Source organism: Brachyhypopomus gauderio, chromosome 8 (assembly GCF_052324685.1).
Source record: "Brachyhypopomus gauderio isolate BG-103 chromosome 8, BGAUD_0.2, whole genome shotgun sequence".
Classification (NCBI taxonomy): Eukaryota; Metazoa; Chordata; class Actinopteri; order Gymnotiformes; family Hypopomidae; genus Brachyhypopomus; species Brachyhypopomus gauderio.
The window spans coordinates 19,391,493-19,418,423 of NC_135218.1; the positions used below are offsets into that span (position 1 = coordinate 19,391,493).

The following is a 26,931-nucleotide window of genomic DNA, read 5'->3' on the forward strand; positions in this document are numbered from 1 at the left end:
GCAGAGCTGGTGATTGTGACCATGAACTTCATGGACCATTAGCTGGCTGACCAGACACGCTCCACACACCTCCACACACACACACCTCCACACGCTCCACACACATCCACACACCTCCACACACTCACCTCCACACGCTCCACGCACCTCCACACGCTCCACACGCTCCACACACTCACCTCCACACGATCCACACACCTACACACACTCCACACACACACACCTCCACACGCACACCTCCACACACACACCTCCACACGCTCCACACACCTCCACACGCCTCCACACACACACCTCCACATGATCCACACACTCCACATGCTAACCCAGGTACGGCTGACCCAGGTACCGCTGACCCAGATAATGCTGACCCAGGTACCGCCGACCCAGGTAGCCCTGACCCAGGTAACACTGACCCAGCTGTCAGTGTCAGTGGTGATATATCTTTGGTTCACCCCTATATTGGGTTACTGTATGAAGCATCTTCATATAAAAGAGAAAAGGATGAAAATTTAACACACACAGGTGTGTGCTCGAGTGGGGGGTGCATGAGCAGGGCGGTGACCACACCCACTGTGCAGAGTCAGGGTGTACTCACTAGTGGGGTGCAGGGGGTCCAGTATTCCGGGTTCAGGTCTGTTCGGGAACGCAGGTCTAAGTAGTCAGGATTGAGTTCGGTGCGGGCACGGGTCAGGGTCCCCTTAAAACACAAACACACGCAGAGTTACTCCAGTAACAGACACACACACACACCCCTACACAGAGAAGACTGCCCTACAGAAACAACCACGACGTCCCTGACCCAACAGAGCAAAGCGTGAACAGGACGTGAGCAGGACGTGAACAGGACGTGAGCAGGACGCGTGTTATGCAGTTTGGGGAGAGCGTCTGCACTGCCTCACTGCCACCAGGATGCACTCCAACACTCCAACTAGATCCCCAATACAACAGCCCTGATCTTCATGAGATCCCTAATAGCCCTGATCTTCATCAGATCCCTAATAGCCCTGATCTTCATGAGATCCCTAATAGCCCTGATCTTCATGAGATCCCTAATAGCCCTGATCTTCATGAGATCCCTAATAGCCCTGATCTTCATCAGATCCCTAATAGCCCTGATCTCTATCAGATCCCTAATAGCCCTGATCTTCATCAGATCCCTAATAGCCCTGATCTTCATCAGATCCCTAATAGCCCTGATCTTCATCAGATCCCTAATAGCCCTGATCTCTATCAGGTCCCTAGTAGCCCTGATCTTCATCAGATCCCTAATAGCCCTGATCTCTATCAGATCCCTAGTAGCCCTGATCTCTATCAGATCCCTAATAGCCCTGATCTCTATCAGATTCCTAATAGCCCTGATCTCTATCAGATCCCTAATAGACCTGATCTCTATCAGGTCCCTAATAGCCCTGATCTTCATCAGATCCCTAATAGCCCTGGTCTCTATCAGATCCCTAATAGCCCTGATCTTCATCAGATCCCTAATAGCCCTGATCTTCATCAGATCCCTAATAGCCCTGATTTTCATCAGATCCCTAATAGCCCTGATCTTCATCAGATCCCTAATAGCCCTGATCTCTATCAGGTCCCTAGTAGCCCTGATCTCTATCAGATTCCTAATAGCCCTGATCTCTATCAGATCCCTAATAGCCCTGATCTCTATCAGATCCCTAATAGCCCTGATCTCTATCAGATCCCTAGTAGCCCTGATCTCTATCAGATTCCTAATAGCCCTGATCTCTATCAGATCCCTATCAGATCCCTAATAGCCCTGATCTCTATCAGGTCCCTAATAGCCCTGATCTCTATCAGATTTCTAATAGCCCTGATCTTTATCAGATCCCTAATAGCCCTGATCTTCATCAGATCCCTAATAGCCCTGATCTTCATCAGATCCCTAATAGCCCTGATCTCAATCAGATCCCTAATAGCCCTGATCTCCACCAGATCCCTAATAGCCCTGATCTCTATCAGATCCCTAATAGCCCTGATCTCTATGCACATAGAGTGTGTTTGCCTATCAGAGTAGTGGAACTAATCAGAGTGGTGGAGCCAATCAGAGTGTGATCAGAGTGTGATCAGAGTGGTGACATCAGCTGATGTTGGATGACGAACACAGAACGTAACCACACCAGGTTTGGCAGGAAACACTCTGTTCATGGCAGAAGTATAACTGCACACACATGGGTCCTGAATCTGATCATATCCAATGAGCCAAAACCTAGAGTCCAAATAAATAATGTCATTTGGTCTTCGATAATCAAAAGAGAGTGTGGTGAGGAGAGTGTGGTGAGGTAAGAGAGTGTGGTGTGGTGAGAGTGTGGTGAGGAAAGAGAGTGTGGTGAGGAAAGAGAGTGTGGTGAGGAGAGTGTGGTGAGGAGAGTGTGGTGAGGAGAGTGTGGTGAGGTGAGAAAGTGTGATGAGGTAAGAGAGAGTGATGAGGTGAGTGTGGTGAGGTAGGAGAGTGTGGTGAGGAGATTGTGATGAGGTAAGAGAGTGTGGTGTGGTGAGGTGAGAGTGTGATGAGGTAAGAGAGTGTGGTGAGGTAAGAGAGTGTGGTGAGGAGAGTGTGATGAGGTAAGAGAGTGTGGTGTGGTGAGGTGAGAGTGTGATGAGGTAAGAGTGTGGTGAGGTAAGAGAGTGTGGTGAGGAGATTGTGATGAGGTAAGAGAGTGTGGTGTGGTGAGGTGAGAGTGTGATGATGTAAGAGAGTGTGGTGAGGTAAGAGAGTGTGGTGAGGAGAGTGTGATGAGGTAAGAGAGTGTGGTGTGGTGAGGTGAGAGTGTGGTGAGGTAAGAGAGTGTGGTGAGGAGATTGTGATGAGGTAAGAGAGTGTGGTGTGGTGAGGTGAGAGTGTGGTGAGGTAAGAGAGTGTGGTGAGGAGATTGTGATGAGGTAAGAGAGTGTGGTGTGGTGAGGTGAGAGTGTGATGAGGTAAGAGAGTGTGGTGAGGTAAGAGAGTGTGGTGAGGAAAGTGTGATGAGGTAAGAGAGTGTGGTGTGGTGAGGTGAGAGTGTGATGAGGTAAGAGAGTGTGGTGAGGTAAGAGAGTGTGGTGAGGAGAGTGTGGTGAGGTAAGAGAGTGTGGTGTGGTGAGGTGAGAGTGTGGTGAGGTAAGAGAGTGTGGTGAGGAGAGTGTGGTGAGGTAAGAGAGTGTGGTGTGGTGAGGTGAGAGTGTGGTGAGGTAAGAGAGTGTGGTGAGGTAAGAGAGTGTGGTGTGATGAGGTGAGAGTGTGATAAGGTAAGAGAGTGTGGAGGGGAAAGTGAGAGTGGCTATATCTATACCCCCAACCTGCCATGTGTGGAAGAAAAGTCCCTAAAACACTCCCCTCCTCTCATTCCTTTCACTCCTCTCCAAACATAAATGCTACAACGTCCTGAGCCTGCGGGGAGTGTTTGTGCTCTGTGAGGAGACTGTGTCCTGTGCCATCTGTGCTGTGTGGCCGGTGCAGTGCGAGCAGATCTAATGGACGTGGCCCTGCTGGACGATGTGTGCTGGAATCATCTGTTGATTTACAGAATGTGAAGTAATGAGGCGGCTGATCAGAAGTCTGGATATGGATCTGTGTCTCAAAGCACAATAACCTCAAACCTCCGCTGCCTTTTCTTCTCCAATCAGCCTCCAGTGAGCCCTCTCACAAACCACACCCTCTCACTCCCCTCACCCTCTCACCCCCCCTCACTCCCCTCTCACAAACCACACCCCTCACTCCCCTCACTCCCCTCACCCTCTCACTCTGTCACTCAAACCTCACCCACCTCTCCCAAACCACACCCCTCACCCCCTCACTCCCCTCTCACAAACCACCCCTCACTCCCCTCTCCCCTTCACTCCTCTCTCTTCTCTCTCTCACCCCTCTTCACTCTTCTTCCTGACTCCTCTTCCTCTCCCTCTCTGTCATACAACTCCAGCTTACACACACTGCACTCTGGAAGTCGGTGTGTAGTTTCATGTACTGGTTACAGGCAGCTAGCACCCACGCACAGTGTTTTAATTAATGTTATGTTGACCTACACGAAGTGCTTTGCCAGTTGGCAAAACAGCACAACAGCGAAGCAATTCTGCACGCTGCCTCCTGTAATGGACGAGAGCGAGGAAATAGGATGCCCACACACACACACACACACACACACACACACACACACACACACACACACACACACACACACACACACACACACACAGTGTGATCATCTCCTTTCAACAGCTGTCTAAACTTGGCGTGCAGGCTGGGTGCTGGGATATAACCCTCACCCTAAAACACACTGATCGTGTGTGTAACCTATACAGAAAGGTTACTGCAACTGTTTACCGGGTCTGTGTTTCTGCCCATCACACAACACCATCTTACAAAGCTATTAAAATGAGCAACGTTTTGCTGCAGGTTGTGTTTCTGATCCACAGCTGATCCCAGAACAGATCACACTTCCAGAGCACCAGTCGTCATGTGAGACACGATCTCCACGCGCCCCGAGGACGTTCCTCAGCTGCAAGACCATCTAAAGTACGACAAGCTGCTTCTGCTCAGCAGCACTGCAGACCTCCACTCAACTGCCCCCGGAGCCTCCGCCTCACTCAACTGCCCCCCGAGCCTCCGCCTCACTCAACTGCCCCCCAGAGCCTCCGCTCCACTCAACTGCCCCCCGAGCCTCCGCTCCACTCAACTGCCCCCCAGAGCCTCCGCCCCACTCAACTGCCCCCAGAGCCTCCGCCCCACTCAACTGCCCCCAGAGCCTCCGCCCCATTCAACTGCCCCCCAAGCCTCCGCCTCACTCAACTGCCCCCCGAGCCTCCGCCTCACTCAACTGCCCCCAGAGCCTCCGCCCCATTCAACTGCCCCCCGAGACTCCGCCTCACTCAACTGCCCCAGAGCCTCCGCCCCACTCAACCTCCCCCCGAGCCTCCGCCTCACTCAACTGCCCCCAGAGCCTCCGCTCCACTCAACTGCCCCCAGAGCCTCCGCCTCACTCAACTGCCCCATAGCCTCCACCTCACTCAACTGCCCCCAGTAGCCTGTAGCCCAGAGTGTGTGGTGAGTGTGTTTCTGCATCTCTGAAGCTCATTTGGAGGGACCAATCAGAAACCAGCAACGTTCATACACACGGCAACTCGAGAAGAAGAGAAGACAGAAGCTTATTAGAACCCAAGCCAACAAAATATAGCAAATAAAACAAGATTTTAAAGGAATAAATTAGAAATAAAATAAAATAATGCACTTTAAAAAGCAAAAAGAAATGAAAAGTAAGATTAAGATAAAATAATTAACACACACAAACATCACACACAAACGTACACACGTGACTTTACATACGTAAACATACACATGTAAACATACAGACACTAACTTTCACACGTGAACGTACACAAGTGAACGAACGTACACACGTGAACCTGCCTTACCTTGCATATTTACTACTGCTGTTACCCACAGGCCTGTTCACATCTGCATGTGGTTTCCAGCACAAGACGTAGCACAGGGTTTGGATCACTGGAGCTCGACAGTAAATGTCTAGCAGAACAGAGACCTGGACCAGACCTCTTCTCTATGTCTGCTGGGCCGTGATTAACAGCTGGACCTCCAGGAACCTTAAATCTACTTTACAGCCTTTTCTCTCTTCACTGTCCCGCCCCTTTACACCCTGCTGTCAATCAATCTAATTACTCTCCCCCTTATTACTGTGTGCCTCCTGTGGAGATTATTAATGCAATAGAGCCAGTACACAGACGACATGCACACAGGCAGGACACGGTGACATTATAATTTACCATACATCATACAAGTGCATGAATATCATTACGAATTTATGAGTATGATTAACAGGCAAAGTGGATGTAACGGGATACAGCAAGCCAAAAGGTGATGAGACATAAATAAGTGCTTGAGTGTGTGTGTGTGTGTGTGTGTGTGTGTGTGTGTGTGTGTGTGTGTGTGTGTGTGTGTGTGTAAGGATGGTAGAGGGTAATGCTGACAGCTTGAGTGTATGTTTGTATGTGTGTGGAATTTCCATTTACTCAGTTTGTCAGGATAATCTGTCATCATTCATTTAGAGGCCCTTTACGGGAAGGACAATGTTTACAGGGTAAAGAGTCCTAGCACACACACAACTACACACACGCACATACACACATCTACACATCTACACACGCACTCACTCACAATCACACACACACATACACACACAAACACTCACAAACATACACGCACACATACACACACACGCACACGTCGCACTGTCTAAGCAAAATCAGTGATCGCAAGCGCGCTGTAAAACAAATCGCTGTTTTCTTTGGTTTGTAGGAGGTTCTTCCCAGAGTTTTGGTAATATGTCATAATTGAATGACCGCTTTCTCTCATCCCGTTAGAAGAATTTGCATTTCGCGCTTCTGTTTCTTTTTGAGCCTGCTTGAAATTTTACTTCGCGTTTGGACCGTTCAAAAATATTATGGGACTGTTTAAAAGATATTAATAGATAACTGGACCATTACATTATATTCTTTTTTATTGTTTCCTTAAGCTTTATCCCAGTCTGTACAGTTTAAGGTAGTTTGTTAATGGTCCCAAGACAACGTGTTGGTCCGATGAACCATGATAACACGGACTAGCCACATGCTAAAACTAGCGCACATTTCTTGATCACAAGATTTTCTTTCGTTTTAGGTTAATTGCATTAAAAAAATAGGGCCGATTTAAATGTGAATATCTTTGGACTGGCTTGATCAAATTTGACAATTGAGGCATCTTTTTTTTAGTTATATTGTACTGCATCTAATGAAACTATTATAAATGTGATTAAGTAATGTTGAAAAAATGTCCAAGTCACTAAATGAGGAGCATCTTAAGTACGCAAAACAACCAGACTGCCTCATTCTGTCCATTCAGAATATTCTGCACAATGCCAGCACCGCCTCCAGGGCGGGGCCTGTGTAGGGCCAGGGTGGGGGCAATGCAGGGCCAGGGCGGGGCCAGGGGATCGTTCCTGAATAGCTGCAGTGGCAGGTGCCTACAGGAGCAGCTCAGGGTCACGTGAGTGAAAGTGCATCGTCCCCTGCTCCTCCACCAGGCCATCATCAGACTTGTCTCTCCTCCACCAGGCCATTATCAGACCTGTCTCTCCTCCACCAGGCCATCATCAGACCTCTCTCTCCTCCACCAGGCCATCATCAGACCTGTCTCTCTTCAACCAGGCCATTATCAGACCTGTCTCTCCTCCACCAGGCCACCATCAGACCTGTGTCTCCTCCACCAGGCCATCATCAGACCTGTGTCTCCTCCACCAGGCCACCATCAGACCTGTCTCTCCTCCACCAGGCCGTCATCAGACCTGTGTCTCCTCCACCAGGCCACCATCAGACCTGTCTCTCCTCCACCAGGCTGTCATCAGACCTGTGTCTCCTCCACCAGGCCGTCATCAGACCTGTGTCTCCTCCACCAGGCCGTCATCAGACCTGTGTCTCCTCCACCAGGCCACCATCAGACCTGTGTCTCCTCCACCAGGCTACCATCAGACCTGTCTCTCCTCCACCAGGCCATCATCAGACCTTTCTCTCCTCCACCAGGCCATCATCAGACCTGTCTCTCCTTAACCAGGCCATTATCAGACCTGTCTCTCCTCCACCAGGCCACCATCAGACCTGTGTCTCCTCCACCAGGCCGTCATCAGACCTGTGTCTCCTCCACCAGGCCACCATCAGACCTGTCTCTCCTCCACCAGGCCGTCATCAGACCTGTGTCTCCTCCACCAGGCCACCATCAGACCTGTGTCTCCTCCACCAGGCCGTCATCAGACCTGTGTCTCCTCCACCAGGCCACCATCAGACCTGTCTCTCCTCCACCAGGCCATCATCAGACCTGTGTCTCCTCCACTAGGCCGTCATCAGACCTGTGTCTCCTCCACCAGGCCACCATCAGACCTGTCTCTCCTCCACCAGGCCACCATCAGACCTGTCTCTCCTCCACCAGGCCATTATCAGACCTGTCTCTCATCTACCATGCCATTATCAGACCTGTCTCTCATCCACCATGCCATTATCAGACCTGTCTTTCATCCATCAGGCCATTATCAGACAAGTCTCCTCAGACTGGACCACCACTTTTAAAACATGGCAGCTCACCATGTGGATTTTGCTTATTGTCCTCAAGCTTGAACAACTGTGTGTCTGACTCTCAGTGCCGTGTGTCTGACTCTCAGTGCCGTGTGTCTGACTCTTAGTGCTGTGTGTCTGTGGCTCTGACTCCCTCACTGGATCTGACTCTCTTACTCTCTGTCTCACTCTCACAGTCCAACTCTCTAAGCCTGTCTCACTCTCACAGTCTCACTCTCTATGTCTGTCTTACTCTCACAGTCTCACGCACTCTGTCTCACTATCGGTCTCACTTTATGCCTCACTCTGTCTCACTCTCTGTCTGTCTCACAATCTCACTCTCAGTCTCACTATCTCTGTCTCACTCTCTATCTCTGTCTCACTGTCACAGTCTCACACTCTCTCACTCTGTCTCACTCTCAAAAGGAGAGATGGTGAAGGAGAGATGAGAGATGGTGAAGGGATTGTTAAGTAGAGATGGAAGAGCATTGGAAGAGATGGAAGAAAGGGAAAGAGGAAGAATGTGTGTACACTTGTATGTGTATGTGCAAGTGTGTGTGTGTAAGTGAGAAGGTTAATGGACAACTGATTTAAAGGCTATTGCAGTTGCAAAGAGAGATGAGAGACAGAAAGAAAGAGAGGAGATAAACAGAGAGGGTGAGAGAGAATGAGAGGGAGATAGAGAGAACATTTGGATTTAATTGCAGAGTGCCGTCATTGGTCAGACTCCTCACCTGTGCCTCTCTGATTGGTGTTTACCTGCTGCTGAGCTCACTTCCATGGTGGGCTCAAAACTACAAAGTATCGATAGTCCATTTATGTTGCCGGAGGAGTGGAAGTGCCTCTAAGACGATGTGCAGTAAAAAGAAAGAGAAAACACATCCAGGACAAAGACTGAAGAAACTAGGCAATTATCCCGAGAGCTTTAATAACGCTGGGGGATCTGCAGGGTTAGGGATCACTTTAGTCTTCAAAACTAAAGAGCTTCAAAGTCAGCCGCCTCTACCACTTTACCCACACACATGCACACACACACATAATCCCACACACTGAGAACACAGCTCCGTCAGGCCCCACCCAGGGGAAGGGTGTCATGTCTCCATCAACAATCAGCCTATTGACACCCAAAAAAAAGGACACCCAGTGTGACCTGCAGTGGTTTCATTTGAGCACTCCCATTAATTCCTCACTCTAGCTCTCACTCTCACTTTTTCCTCTCTTTCCACACCTCCCTCTACACACCTCTCTCTCTACACCTCTCTCTCTCCACCTCTCTCTCCTCACCTCTCTCTTTCCCCTCCCTGTGTTTCTCTCTCCACAGGTCTGGGCCTGGCCAGGTGTCTGATCATCAAGCTAAGTGATATATAACACTCTCTTGGAGGGGTAAGAGGTCTGCGAGCAGGGAGCAAAAATGGCCAATCAAGGAATCAGGAGGCAATAGTCAGGGGTCAGGGGTCAGGACAGTGAAAGTGAAGTCTACACTTGTGGACGGTGAAGTCATTGATTTGTGGTTTTGCTCTCGTCAGCATCAATAACCGGTGTCCCTGACCCCCCCCCCCCCCCCCCCCCCCCCCCCCCCCACACACACACACACACACACACGGATCAGGCATGTATTTACATATCTGATCGAGAATCTAAGGTCTTGTGGTGTCTAAGCCACAGGGTTTGAGCACAAACCGGAGCAAAGCAGGAGACAACAGCAGAGAGTACAAGTGAGCAGGAGTGAGCAGAGTGGAGTGAACAGAAGGAGTGATGGAGTGAGAAGAGTGAGTGATGGAGTGAACAGAGTGAGTGCTGGAGTGAGAAGAGTGAATGATGGAGCAAACAGAGTGAGACGAGTGAGTGATGGAGTGACCGTGTCCTGTCGTTTTTGTCTTATTCAGATTCAAAGAATCTTTGTGAATTGTGAATCATGACAACATACACACACCAGTTCTGCAACTGCAACATGAGAGTGAGAGACCAATCAAGGCACACACTACTACTGCACACACACACACACACACACACACACACACACACACACACACACACACACACAACTACTACTGCGCACACACACACACACACACACACACATCAAACACTCACAAACACACACCAAACACTCACACACACACACTACTGCACACACACACATCACTCACACACACACACTACTACTGCACACACACATCAAACACTCACACACACTATTACTGCACACACTACTACTGCAAACACACACACACATCACTCACACACACTACTACTGCACACACATCAAACACACACACACCACTCACACACACCACTACTGTGCACACACATGAAACACTCACACACACATCAAACACAGACATGAAACACTCACAGTCATAAAACACTTGTGCGCACACACTGCACATACATAGAAAACACTTAGATATGAAACACGTTCACATTCAGCTGTTAACGTGTTATATGTTACATATCATCACCTTCTATTTACATTCATGCTGTAAACGTTAAATATCTCCCTTTCTGTTACAGTAAAATAACTTGGTACACACATGCAAAGAGCTAGACTCTGTGTTTGTGCATATGTAAGTATAAGTTATCATGCAATATTGAGTAATTATTAATGTGAAAGTGTTTTGTATACACAAAAATGTCATACATAACCGCAACTGTTTCATGTATATGTGAGATTAGTGCGTGTTCACATGCAAGTGTTTCATGTATTTCATAAAACGGCTGTACTGGCCACTACAACATCCGTTTACACACACACACACACACACATACACACACACACACACACACACACACACACACACTTCTTAATCTGTAACGCAAAAGCATTTTTTAACTTTAAAAATAATATAATTTAAATCATATTAAGTGACTTTAGTTCATTAAATAAGTACTTAATTTTAGTCAGTATTCATTTACCAGAATGTTGTCATTAGCAACAACACACATTGGTTATGTTGTTCTTACCTGAAGTTATACCGAGTTTACCCCGTATGATGAAGACTCCACCCCCACCCTGTGTGATGAAGACTCCACCCCCACCCCGTGTGATGAAGACTCCACCCCCACCCTGTGTGATGATGACTCCACCCCCACCCCGTGTGATGAAGACTCCACCCCCACCCCGTGTGATGAAGAATCCACCCCCCACCCCGTGTGATGAAGACTCCACCCCCCCGAGCATCTCTCTCTACATTATTTGTAATGTTGTAAGAAATAATAAAGAAATAATAATTGTGAGACTGAATGTTCTCAACAAAGCCTGTTGTTTTAATAGGAATAACACACATTGAAGTCACACATTAATGTTAAGGTATTAACACTAGCACTAGTCACACATTCATGTTGAGGTATTAACACTAGCACTAGTCACATATTCATGTTGAGGTATTAACACTCGCACTAGTTACACATTCATATTGAGGTATTAACACTAGCACTAGTCACACATTAATGTTAAGGTATTAACACTAGCACTAGTCACATATTCATGTTGAGGTATTAACACTAGCCCTAGTCACACATTAATGTTAAGGTATTAACACTAGCACTAGTCACATATTCATGTTGAGGTATTAACACTAGCACTAGTCACACATTCATGTTGAGGTATTAACACTAGCACTAGTCACACATGCATGTTGAGGTATTAACACTAGCACTAGTCACACATTCATGTTGAGGTATTAACACTAGCTGTAGTCACACATTCATGTTGAGGTATTAACACCAGCACTAGTCACACATTCATGTTGAGGTATTAACACTAGCACTAGTCACACATTCATGTTGAGGTATTAACACTAGCGCTAGTCACACATTCATGTTGAGGTATTAACACTAGCTGTAGTCACACATTCATGTTGAGGTATTAACACTAGCACTAGTCACATATTCATGTTGAGGTATTAACACTAGCTCTAGTCACACATTCATGTTGAGGTATTAACACTAGCTGTAGTCACACATTCATGTTGAGGTATTAACACTAGCACTAGTCACACATTCATGTTGAGGTATTAACACTAGCACTAGTCACACATTCATGTTAAGGTATTAACACTAGCGCTAGTCACACATTCATGTTGAGGTATTAACACTAGCTGTAGTCACACATTCATGTTGAGGTATTAACACTAGCACTAGTCACACATGCATGTTGAGGTATTAACACTAGCACTAGTCACACAATCATGTTGAGGTATTAACACTAGCACTAGTCACACATTCATGTTGAGGTATTACCACTAGCGCTAGTCACACATTCATGTTGAGGTATTAACACAAGCATTAGTCACACATTCATGTTGAGGTATTAACACTAGCTGTAGTCACACATTCATGTTGAGGTATTAACACTAGCTGTAGTCACACATTCATGTTGAGATATTAACACTAGCACTAGTCACACATTCATGTTGAGGTATTAACACTAGCTGTAGTCACACATTCATGTTGAGGTATTAACACTAGCACTAGTCACACATTCATGTTGAGGTATTAACACTAGCACTAGTCACACATTCATGTTGAGGTATTAACACTAGCACTAGTCACACATTCATGTTGGGGTATTAACACTAGCACTAGTCACACATTCTTGTTGGGGTATTAACACTAGTTAATGTAGTCATGTAGTCATGTTCAGTGTAGCAGATGACTGACAGGATTCTACAGGAAAGCGCTGTAACCCATTAGGCTTGTTAGAGCTGAGAACGGTTGGAGCTGAGCACTGATGCAGGTGGAGCAGGCAGGTGGGGTAGGCAGGTGGGGTAGGCAGGTGGGGCAGGCAGGTGGCATCCCTTGTTCAATTCCTGGGTTTCCACATTCTGCAAAGAGGAGCTCTCAAATCTTTCCCACACTCTCTCCCTCACTCACTCACTCTCTCCCTCACTCCTTCATTCTCTCCCTCACTCACTCCTTCACTCTCTCCCTCCCTCTGTCTCACTCAATCCTTCACTCTCTCCCTCCCTCTCTCCTTCAGCACGGCTTGGTGGTTAGCACGTTTGCCTCTCAGCACTGGGGTCTTGGGTTCAAGTCCCTATCTGAGTGGAGTTTCCATGTTCTCCCCGTGTCTGTGTGGGTTTCCTCTGGGATCTCCGGTTTCCTCCCACAGTCCAAAAACATGGAGGTTAGGTAAATTGGCAGTCCCAGACAAATTCTCCCTGAGTGTGTGTCTATGTCTCTCTGTTCAATATAAACAAGTTGTTGTCTGAGTGTGTGTGCTTGTATGCCCAGTGGTGGATGGTGCTCTGCCACTAGGGTCTGTCCTCTCTCCCCTTCCTGCACCCCATTCAGTCCCCCAGGGGGCTGTGGATCTCGGTAGAGAGTACGCTGTGCGCAATTGGCTGCCGCTTCTCGCCGGTGTGTGATTGGTTGTCTGTGACGTAGCGGTGTTTACAATTGTAAAGCGCCTTGGGTGTCCTGATAAGGCTATATAAATTGAAACATTCACTCACTCCTTCACTCATTCCTTCACTCTCTCCCTCACTTTCTTTCTTTTACATTTGTACATCATGTATTTCTATTTATAGCTATTTCACATCTATTCACATTTCTCTTCCCCCCACTCATCTGTCTTTAACCCATCTTAAAGGGCCTTCACCACCCACCTTTACCCTTGTTAAAGGAACATTTGTCAGGACAAACACCATTAACAGTCAAGGCAGTCATGGGTTCTTTCACATGCTCTCTGTGGAGGCCCCTGAGCAATCTCCACGCCTCTCTCACAAATGACCTCCAAATATTTTTTATGTTACCATGCAACAATGTTCATGGGGCCCACAAACAGGGGCCTATTCTGCCTATCTGGTAATCTCCTGCACCCTGACCTGCTGAAACTCTGGAAGTCTCTACAACACTTCATAATTCAGACCAGGTCATTTGACTCCCCGGGTCTTATTCTGGATCATTCTAAATCCAGCTGACACCACTTCCAACACAATCACCTGACTCCTTCATGGTTTGCCCAGGTTCCTGTCTGTCCAGGGCGGACACACTCTCTGCTGGACTAGCGCCCGCACGCCCTCAGTCTCCAGGGTCATTCAAATCTGCTTTAACCGCATCTTCACTCCAGAGCACATCATAACCTCCCAACAGCCTGATGTCACATATCCACTCACTTCAATAAATGAGTTACATAATTAACTGCTGAATTAATTAACTTTACAAGTGGCACACTTCTGTAACTCCAGAGAGACGAGGGAGGTTTGATTTGTGAAATCCTGAGGTAGCGTGGCTACATCCTGCTGCTTCTGTAAGTCACAAACCCAGTTTCACTCAGAGGAGGAACACTAAAGGTGTACATTATACATGATACACACAGAGACACACAGAGACGGGAAGGAGGGGGTAGACAGAGAGATAGACAGAGAGAGAGAGAGACAGACAGAGAAACAGGGGGGAATACAAGTCTCTACAACACAGACAGAGGGGGAGACAGACAGACACAGACAAATGCTTAGGGGGACAGCTCACTCAAAAGCTTTGATGATTCTTGAACTCTCCTGTGATCAAAAAGAGAGAGTGTGTGAGGAGAAAAGGAACTGTAGAAGGTTTAGGAGTGTGTGAGGAGAAAAGGAACTGTAGAAGGTTTGGGAGTGTGTGAGGAGAAAAAGAACTGTAGAAGGTTTGGGAGTGTGTGGGGCACCAGTGACTGAAGCCTCGTCCTGCTGCTAAATCTGAACCCCTCAGTGCTCCCGGAGCATCAGACGCCATTATTAGTGCTATTATATATTATTATTGTTGTTGTTACTACCCAACCTAACACGCATGATAACCGGAGTACCCAGAGAAAACCCACACAGGCACAGGGAGAACATGTGGAACTCCACACAGAGCAGCCCAGAGCGAGAATCAAACCCAGACCGCCTTGCTGTGAGGCGACAGCGTTAACCACCGCACCACCATGACTCTGAGTGCACCCCACCCGCCCGGTGGTGCTAGGACTGCCCCCCCAGTGAGGATCATGGATGGATGGATGTTGTTAGTATTCTTATTTTTATTACTATTATTTTCTAAAGTTAAAATGAACACATTTTGAGTGCTTAGATAACATACTTCACGCAGTCAAGAAAATAAAGCCATCTTGACTTTTGAGAGAGTGAGAGCGAGGGGGAGAGAGAGAGAGAGAGAGAGAGAGAGAGAGAGAGAGAGAGAGAGAGAGAGAGAGAGAGAGAGAGAGAGAGCATCTCTACAATCTTAATTGTAAAATGAACTTAATAACCCATGGGAAATTATCACCGTTGACACATCCCAACCCCTGAGAATACTCTCAAACACGCATGCACATGCACACACACACACACACACACACACACACACACACACATGTGCACACACCCAATAACATTCTGAGCATCTTCCTTCATTTCAGTGTAACATGTACATGTTACAGGATCCAGCTGGTCTGGTTTCCCTGACATACACACAGGTGTATGTGTGTGTGTGTGTGTGTGTGTGTGTGTGTGTTAGTCACATTATCACCTGGTTCATCAGCTCATCTGGTTGATCATTCAAAGACAAATGGACATTGTTTCAGTACAAATGACAAACACGGTTCAGCCTCCAGAAGAGAATAAAACTGAAACCACTTTCACTAAGTTCACTTTCACTGAGAATGTGTCCATCTAAATGCACCACTGTTTTATCAGACATGCAGGAATTAACATGTAAAATAGATTCATACATCTGCGATCATACTCATACATCTGTGATCATACTGTTTTCTCTGATCGTGAGAAACTTCTCAGTAAGGTGGCTGGACTCCAGGAATCTATGTGATCATCACATGGCGTCTGCGCTCTAGGGCATTTAAATCAGAACACACCACGTGTCATCCTCCCAGGATGGAAAACAGGCTTTTTGTCTCTTGAATGAGCTTGTGACTTGAACACGAACACACACACACACACACACACACACACACACACACACACACACACACACACACAAACAAAATTAAATATAGACATGATCACGAAGGCTCAGTAATTCCTCATAGCTCTTAATTTAAAGTATCTGAGATTATGTGTCCTCCTCATAAGAGACAGAGATCATGTGTGTGTCCTCCTCATAAGAGACAGAGATCATGTGTGTGTCCTCCTCATAAGAGACAGAGATCATGTGTGTGTCCTCCTCATATGAGACAGAGATCATGTGTGTGTCCTCCTCATAAGAGACAGAGATCATGTGTGTCCTCCTCATATGAGACAAAGATCATGTGTGTGTCCTCCTCATATGAGACAGAGATCATGTGTGTGTCCTCCTCATGAGACAGAGATCATGTGTGTGTCCTCCTCATATGAGACAGAGATCATGTGTGTGTCCTCCTCATAAGAGACAGAGATCATGTGTGTGTCCTCCTCATATGAGACAGAGATCATATGTGTGTCCTCCTCATATGAGACAAAGATCATGTGTGTGTCCTCCTCATATGAGACAAAGATCATGTGTGTGTCCTCCTTATATGAGACAAAGATCATGTGTGTGTCCTCCTGTGAGATCATAATCGTCTTTGCAGGCTTTGAAAGATTGACGGTTAATGAATTGCTTTTGCATGTATAAAGACTTTTGACTTTCCAAGTTAGTATGTGTGTGTATTTGTCCAAGAGAAAGACAGAGTTAGCGACATGTACACACACACCTTACACACCTACCCTTACACACCTTATACACCTACCCTTACACACCATACACCCCTTACACACCGTACACACCTACCCTTACACACCTTACAGAATGTGTGTGCATGTGTGTGTGTGTGTGTGTGTGTGTGAGAGAGAGAGAGAGTGTGAGTGAGAATGTGTGTGTGTGTGTGAGAGAGAGAGAGAGAGAGAGAGAGAGAAAGAGAGTGAGTGTGTGTGTGTGTGTGTGTGTGTGTGTGTGTGTGTGTGTGAGAGAGAGAGAGAGAGAGAGAGAGAGAGAGAGAGAATGTGTGTGTGTGCAGAAAGTATTCTCTGGCTTTAACGTGTTTGTGTGTAGTACCTGTTCCACCTCAGTACGTCTCATAAGTCTTAACACCTCATGCATGGAGCAGTAGTGCATGATGGGATTCCAAGGCCGTCCCCTGGTGGAGTACAGAGTCACAGCCCTTCTGTGCTGCCATGACAACACATGCCAATGCAAAGATGACAAGTTCAAAGCTCACTCATCATTTCACCATCAGCCTGACACAATCTCTCCAACTCGTACGTCAAAAATGAATCAGAACACAACAGATCCCACGGGTCACGTCTAACAGTATGTGACAGGACTAGACAGAGAGAGGATAGCAGACAGGTAAGAAATCAGAGAGAGACAATGAGAGAGAGAGACAGACAGTGAGAGAGAGAGACAGAGAAAAATTAGTCCCATATTCCCCAAGTTGTAAAGGTCTTCTTGATGAGGAGAAGCTGCCATATGTTCTTGGTGAACATAAAGAGCTCAGCACACTGGCAGTGCTGTATGTCCCCGCTACAGTTTGAGGGACAGTGAGACTCCATATAACACAGCACTGTATGTCCCCGCTACAGTTTGAGGGACAGTGAGACTCCATATAACACAGCACTGTATGTCCCCTCTACAGTTTGAGGGACAGTGAGACACCATATAACAGCACTGTATGTCCCCGCTACAGTTTGAGGGACAGTGAGACACCATATAACACAGCGTTGTATGTCCCCTCTACAGTTTGAGGGACAGTGAGACACCATATAACACAGCACTGTATGTTCCCTCTACAGTCTGAGGGACAGTGAGGGACCATATAACACAGCACCGTATGTCCCCTCTACAGTCTGAGGGACAGTGAGGGACCATATAACACAGCACCGTATGTCCCCTCTACAGTCTGAGGGACAGTGAGGGACCATATAACACAGCACCGTATGTCCCCTCTACAGTCTGAGGGACAGTGAGGGACCATATAACACAGCACCGTATGTCCCCTCTACAGTCTGAGGGACAGTGAGGGACCATATAACACAGCACCGTATGTCCCCTCTACAGTCTGAGGGACAGTGAGGGACCATATAACACAGCACCGTATGTCCCCTCTACAGTCTGAGGGACAGTGAGGGACCATATAACACAGCACCGTATGTCCCCTCTACAGTCTGAGGGACAGTGAGGGACCATATAACACAGCACCGTATGTCCCCTCTACAGTCTGAGGGACAGTGAGGGACCATATAACACAGCACCGTATGTCCCCTCCTGCACTGAAAGGATGCAGAGTGTCCATATCAGAGATACAGACCCATGGGGACATGGGGACATACTCACAGTTGCATCTATAAATCTATATAGATATAAACAGTCACATTTATACAGCACCTTTCATAGAACCCACCGATGCTTTACAAAATTTAGACACACACACAAAATTATTATTAGTAGTAATAGTAGTAGTAGAAAGATAAAAATACTAGAGACAGACAGAGAGAGAGAGAGACAGAGAGAGAGAGACCATGCCCTTCAACAGCCTCTGTCTCAGTCAGGGAATCCAAACTAGAGCAGTGTGTGGATGTGTGTGTGTGTGTGTGTGTGTGTGTGTGTGTGTGAACACTCCCCACTCCCACCAGCATGCCCTCTGTTTATTCTCCCCAGTGACTGTGAGTGATAAAGCAACCTGGGGAGGAGAAGAAGGGAGAGAGAGAGAAAGAGAGAGAGAGAGAGAGAGAGAGAGAGCGAGAGCAAGAGAGAGACAGGAAGACACGCTCCCTGCAGCAAATGAAATGCTACAGACTCCACAATCGATGACACCATCATCTCCTGCTCCAGATAATGATATCTGTGTGTGCAGAGTTGTGAAAGAATACGCCCGTGTGTGTGTGTGTGTGTACATACGTTGTGTGTGTGTGTGTGCATGCTGTGACCAGGATATCTTTTTTTCAGCGCCTGTGCCACAGTACCCAATTCATGTTTCACTAATGAGAACGCCTCCATCTATTTCTTCTGTTTCTCACCCTCTTACGGTCTAATCTGTCCATCCTCTCATTCTCACATCTGTCCGTTCCATCTATCTGCTCCTCCATCTCATCAGGGTTGTAACTGATCATGGAATAACAGGCAGGATACAGCAGGACTGTTTTATAACGCTTATCAAACTACAACTGAACACCAGACTGTTACCGTCTCACACTGACTTCCCCACAATGATTCTAATACATAATTCTAACAGTGAAAATTTTATAGATATGAATGTTACCACAAACCATCAAAACCATCACACCAGTCTTTCAACTTTAACCACTTGACTCCACTTTCTCAATCTCTCAGCCATATTCCCTCTCTCTCTCCCTCCTTTCCTCCCCCCCTCGCTCTCTCTCTCTCATTGATGGTTGGCTTTTACAGTGTTTCAGTGTCAGGAGCACCACTCCAATTTTTGCCCTATTCTGAGTGCCAGTTGCTTTTTTAGATTTCAGTGGAACTGTTGACACAGAAACATTTTCTGAAGCTTATCTGTATGGTAATAAACCCCACCTCTGATTTATGGAAAAACCATCTGCATCTGGATTGCTATTGTGCATTAGAAGTCAATTAACAATCTTCCCCGTCAGTTCAGGTTTGAGAGACCATGTGTGTTCAGATGAAGAACACAATTTGCCAGAGGTCCCAGTACACAAACACACACACACACACACACACACACACACACACACACACACACACACACACAAACAAACGTATACATTCACACAGATTAAACACACTAACCCACATGTATGATAAAAGACCAGATTTATTTGTTGTGGTGAAATTTAATGTCAATTCATTGTATTTTTTATAGATTTGAATTTGTTTTAGGGCTATGATCACACACACACACACACACACACACACACACACACACACACACACACACACACACACACACACACACACACACCTCTTTCTGGGCCTCAATCTGGCTGGTCATGAGAAGTCATTCATCATGTATGCTATTCCCCCTCATGTCCTGCTCGCCTGCTCTCTGATCTCTGATTCATTGTGGTCAAGTCTGAGCGCATCTCCCCTTCCACGCGCCTTTCAGAGGAACAAACCGCCGTAATAAACGACGCGCAGAGGACGGAGCGCGCGAGCAGGTCTGAGATGAGAGGAGAACGGGAGAGGACCGCACGGGGCGCAGGATGAAAGAGAATCGGAGATCCAAGAAACGGACGAATAGTAAATGGAGTGTGTCGGTGTGACTGTCAGGCTCGAGATTACACTCACACACCCCACCAACAGGAATACACTACATGTGTCACGTCTGAACCAATCACACACACATACACACACACACACACACACACACCTATGTCTTCACCACTCACCGAGTTGCGAATAACAAGCACATATCCAATTTCACAAAGACTCTGCAGAACTGCATCTGCGCACGCGGCCCCGCGCTCGCTCACGCCCTCAAGGCTGACTACGCGCGTGACTTCCACGTGAGGCTCATTACGCAGGCCCAGTCGCGCTCACCTAACTCGCGCGCGGAGCTGCGCTCGAGGCGCCCTGCGTGCGCGCTCATAAAGCAGACACCGATAACCTGTTAACAGGTCTAACGCTTCGAACTGCTAAGCAGTTGACAGAAACACAGGAACCTGACGGCGCACTAAACACGCCGCTCGCGCTCCTCTCTTCCCGCCTTAGTCATTCCAAGCCGGCGTCGTCGTCTCTCGCGGGATGTTAAACCAGCGTCTGAATGAACGTGGACATGCCACGCGCACCTGCTCGCTGCGCTCATCGCGCTGTTTTCATATCGCTCGCGCTACAAAGCCACTTCACGCGGCACGCGGCTCCCCGCAGGCTGCGCGCGCCCCTCCAAGCCACGGCTGTTTACCTTGATGCGGACTGACAAGCACGCGCAGCGCACGACTCGACATGCATCTCTAAATTAGCTCGCGGCCTGCTTCTCATGAATTATGAATTCAGAATAATTGCAGTGGGACACGCCAGAGTCAATAGTTTGGACTGAATGTTAAGTAAATACAACTATGCGCTTCCAGTTAAAGTCTGAGGAACAAGGACGCCACCGACAAACGTCCCCAAATGTCAAAGAGTCGAACACGTGTCACGGCCAACACGGACTCAATCTGCTAGGAACAGCACAGTGTTGTAGCAGCGTTACCACGTTGAGACGGTCAAAACAGCGTCGACACACACCAAATTGAGGCTGTTATCCCAAAAGAGTGTTTCCGCTATTCACAGGTTTGAGCCAGACCGTTAATGGTTCCTCTTCGGTCTACCGTGGTTTGTAATGAGGGACCAGCGTGTCCGCACGGACACTAGCATCGCTTCGTTGCGCACACCCTGCTCAGTAATGGCGTATTGTCATGTGGGAGGGAAATGTGACCATTTGAGGGCGGGTGAGAAAGCATTATGACAGTCATGTTTTAACTTCACACAAGTTGACATTTCAGAATCAGGTCATCGCTTGTAGTCCCACTGTTAGAACAGAAATCACAAATAGGGAACAATAATCAAACGTTGAAAAAACAACCAAACATACAGAACCATGACCTAATATACAGAACCATAACCTCACGTACAGAAACATAATCATATATACACAACCATGACCTCACATACAGCACCATAACCCTACATACACAACCATGACCTCACATACAGGACCATAACCCTACATACACAACCATGACCTCACATACAGGACCATAACCCTACATACACAACCATGACCTCACATACAGGACCATAACCCTACATACACAACCATGACCTCACATACAGGACCATAACCCTACATACACAACCATGACCTCACATACAGGACCATAACCTCACATACAGAACCATAACCCTACATACTGTACCATAACCTCACATACAGGACCATAACCTCATGTACAGAACCATGACCTCACATACAGAACCATAACTCTACATACAAAACCATAACCTCACGTACAGAACCATAACTCTACATACAGAACCACAACCTCACATACAGAAACATAATCATACATACAGGAACATTGTCCCATATACAGAAATGTAATATGCACAGAGCCCAAAGCTCGCATCACCTCATTATTTCAGTCATTAAATTCATCCGTGAGAGCCATTAACTACCATAACCAGCAAATCAGAATCAAGACAAGCATCATCCTTTCCCATGATACATTGCAACAATGACCCTGGTAGTGTGGGGAGGCCTGAGGAGAAAACAGGAAGTGATGTCAGCATATCAGCACACACAGTGGGAGGGTTTTGTCCTACCCCATCCCAGAGGGGAAGAAGCTGACAAAAGCAGACATGTTGGAGAGCAGACATGTTATAGAGCAGACATGTTATAGAGCAGACATGTTGGAGAGCAGACATGTTGGAGAGCAGACATGTTATAGAGCAGACATGTTGGAGAGCAGACATGTCATAGAGCAGACATGTTGGAGGGGAATTTGCCAACTAAACTGACCGACCAACTCAAACCAAAGTGGGTGAGGAGGCAACAGCGTAAACTCCTCTCCTCCTCTCTCTTCCCCTCCATTCTCTTCTCCTCTCCTCTCCTCCCCTCTCCTCTCCTCTCCTCTCCTCCCCTGTCATTGCCTCTAGAACGTTTATAATGCTGATTGTGCTAATAGCTTTCCACGTCACAATAAGACACTGGGATATTACATATACAGTATATACATAATTATTTGATTTTTTTTTCCCCATAGAGAAAAATTGGGTAAAACCAACAAAAATTATGCAGGGCTTATTTATTCCTTTTATTTATTATTTTTATTTTATGTTGGACTTACAAATTTTGCCAGTAATGTACCAGGACTGGAGCTATAAGGAGAGAAAGAGTAAAAGAGAGAGAGAGAGAGAGAGAGAGAGAGGGAGAAAGAGGGAGAGAGAGAGAGAGAGAGAGAGAGAGAGAGAATAAGAATGAGAGACAGAAAGAGATGGAGAGGCAATTGGTCCAAGCAGCATGTCACCCTGAAACACACAGATGTTTGGCTGTGTGTGAATCTGTGTGTGTGAGCACGTACAGGTGTGTGTGAGGGCACACATGCATGAGTGTGCAGACTGTTGAAATGAGAGGATATTTGTGAATAGTAACAGGTTCACCCTTGGAACAGGACTCTAAAACCACATGATGGAGGAGAGGAAGTCCATGAAGTGAGCAGTGCGGATGTGGCAGCTTGCGGCGTGTGTTCTGAGACTCTGCTCGGGTCTGACAGCAGCTGGGGAGTTCCTCCTACAGCACAGAGAGTGAAGGAGAGAACAGCAAATTCCCCCTCCAGAGTCCGGCCTCCGGAGAGTCTCTGAACACCAAGCAGATGAGGTGGTTCCTCTTAATCCCTTCTCTGAATCTCCTCTCCTCTCCTCTCCTCTTTCCCTCTGTGCTCTTTGGCCATCTGTGCGCTCTCTAGCTAGGACTCTCTTGAGGGTGGGAGTGAGCTCGTCGGACACTTAGCAGAACCCAGGAGAACAGCGTCAGACAGCATATGACTGCAGCGCAAAGAATTATGGGCCAAATAATTCATAGACAAAACCATTAGTTTATACCAAGAAATGAAAGAAGAATAGAGAGACAGGTGGGAAGAGAGAGAAAGATGAGCAGAAAGAGAGAGAGATGAGAAGAGAGAGAGAGAGAAAAACAAAGAGAAAAACAGATGAGACGTGTCCTACAGAGTCACTGCATGCAGAATCCTGCAAGACTAAAATGCAAAAAAAAAAACCCCACCAATTTAATCATGCGGGGCAGAATTGATCACAAATTACAAATTTCTTATCTACACTACCACCCCCAGCACAACTCTACACTACCATACCCAACACAACTCTACACTACCACACCCAGACTCTACACTACCACACCCGGCACAACTCTACACTACCATACCCAACACAACTCTACACTACTACACCCAGCACAACTCTACACTTCCACCCCCAGCACAACTCTACACTACCATACCCAACACAACTCTACACTACCACACCCAGACTCTACACTACCACACCCAGCACAACACTACACTACCATACCCAACACAACTCTACACTACCACACCCAGCACAACTCTACACTACCACACCCAACACAACTCTACACTACCATACCCAACCCAACTCTACATTATCATACCCAACACAACTCTACACTACCATACCCAACACAACTCTACACTACCACACCCAGCACAACTCTACACTACCATACCCAACACAACTCTACACTACCACACCCAGACTCTACACTACCACACCCAGCACAACTCTATACTACCATACCCAACACAACTCTACACTACCACACCCAGCACAACTCTACACTACCACACCCAACACAACTCTACACTACCATACCCAACCCAACTCTACATTATCATACCCAACACAACTCTACACTACCATACCCAACACAACTCTACACTACCACACCCAGCACAACTCTACACTACCATACCCAACACAACTCTACATTATCATACCCAACACAACTCTACACTACCACACCCAGCACAACTCTACTCTACCATACCCAGCACAACTCTACACTACCATACCCAACACAACTCTACTCTACCATACCCAGCACAACTCTACACTACCATACCCAACACAACTCTACTCTACCATACCCAACACAACTCTACACTACCACACCCAGCACAACTCTACACTACCACACCCAGCACAACTCTACACTACCATACCCAACACAACTCTACTCTACCATACCCAGCACAACTCTACTCTACCATACCCAGCACAACTCTACACTATCACATCCAACACAACTACATTACCATACCCAACACAATTCTACACTACCACACCCAGCACAACTCTACACTACCATACCCAACACAACTCTTCTCTACCATACCCAGCACAACTCTACTCTACCATACCCAGCACAACTCTACACTATCACATCCAACACAACTACATTACCATACCCAACACAATTCTACACTATCACATCCAACACAACTACATTACCATACCCAACACAATTCTACACTACCACACACAACACAAGTCTACATTACCATACCCAACACAATTCTACACTAGTTCACCCAACACAACTCTACATTAACACATCCAACACAATTCTACAATACTGCACCCAGCACAAATATACACTACCACACCCAACACAACTCTACACTACCACACCCAACACAACTCTACACTACCACACCCAACACAACTCTACACTACCACACCCAACATAACTCTACACTACCACACCCAGCACAACTCTACACTACCACACCCAACACAACTCTACACTAACTCTGACTGCAGAAAATTATGCTTTATCCTAGTCATATATTTTCTGTTTTTATTACAATTATCTAGGTTATTATACGTATTGTCATTTTTTTATTTCTTCCTTTTGTTTCATTTGTTCTTAAATGTTAATATAGTTTATATTTGTTAAATGTATTACAGTTTATGTTAATTGTCTTATTCAGTTAAAATTTGTTTGCTTTGGCAAAACTGTTCCTGGTATAGTCACGTCAGTAAAGATACCTTGAGCTGAAACTGAAATTGAATGGACAGATACAGAGAGAGAAAGAGAACGACAAAAATAGAGAGAGCGAGGGAGTGGGACAGAGTGAGAGAGACGTGGGAGGACTGGTGGAGTAAAGGTGACAGAGATGGTGGGAGGAGCAGGACAGACAGGACACGAGTTACCACTCCTCTCTCACACTGACACACACACACACACACACACACACACACACACACACACATACCACTCTTCTCTCACACTGAGACACACACACACACGCACACACACACACACACGTACCACTCCTCTCTCACATTGAGACACACACACATACACACACACTCACACACGCACACACACACACATGCACACACACACACACACACACACACACACACACACACACACACACACACACGTACATACCACTCCTCTCTCACACTGAGACACACACACACACACGTACCACTCCTTTCTCACACTGAGACACACACACACACACACACACACACACACATGCACACACACACACACACTCACACACACACACACACACACACACACACACGTACCACTCCTCTCTCACACTGAGACACACACACACACACACACACACACACATGCACACACACACACACACACACACACACACACACGTACATACCACTCCTCTCTCACACTGAGACACTGCTTCAGGAAACCACAGAGAGGGACGTGAAGGGTGGATGAGCTTACACACGTACCCACACACACGCACACACACTCACACACGTACCCCCACACACACACACACACACACACACACACACAGACATATAAATACACCCCCCCACACACACACATACCACACATAACAAAGAACAGTCATAACTAAATTTATCAGAGTGACCGTCAGTGTGCTAGTTATTTTATGTTTGCAGTAGTGAGTTACTACACGGCATACAGAGCTATCAACAGACCATGATATGCCACACAGGAGCTCGACTCACACACACACACACACACACACACACACACACACACACACACACACACACACACACACACACATATGAGAGAAGTTGAACATTGTAGTTACAGCTCCAGGTCCAGTTATAGAGGGCTGTTATATTTCTTTCTCCTCTATTTTAGTTCAGATTGATTGTTTATGTTTGATATTGGAGACTCTTCAAGGACCACTCCCCACACACACACACACACACACACACAAACACACACACTCTTTGGCAGAAATTAATGTATGTAATGTATGTATGCACAGTGTATGCACTATGAAAACGTGTTATCATTAAAATTAACGTGTGCATCATTAACAAATGAGGAATGGTGCCAGATTTATCTTACATTAGCAATCGCTTTGATCATTTGTGTTATTTAGCCTGTTAATTTTGCCTCAG

General features: G+C 46.7%; 1 protein-coding gene across 1 annotated transcript in view; it reads right to left on the reverse strand.

The window, feature by feature from the left end:
• The window catches only part of pcdh9 (protocadherin 9), a 211,056-nt gene that overhangs the window by 161,203 nt on the left and 22,922 nt on the right, over window positions 1-26,931 (reverse strand). The window contains exon 3 of the mRNA XM_077015159.1: window positions 599-700. Coding sequence (XP_076871274.1) covers window positions 599-700 — 102 coding nt within the window. The remainder of the gene's footprint in view (window positions 1-598; window positions 701-26,931) is intronic.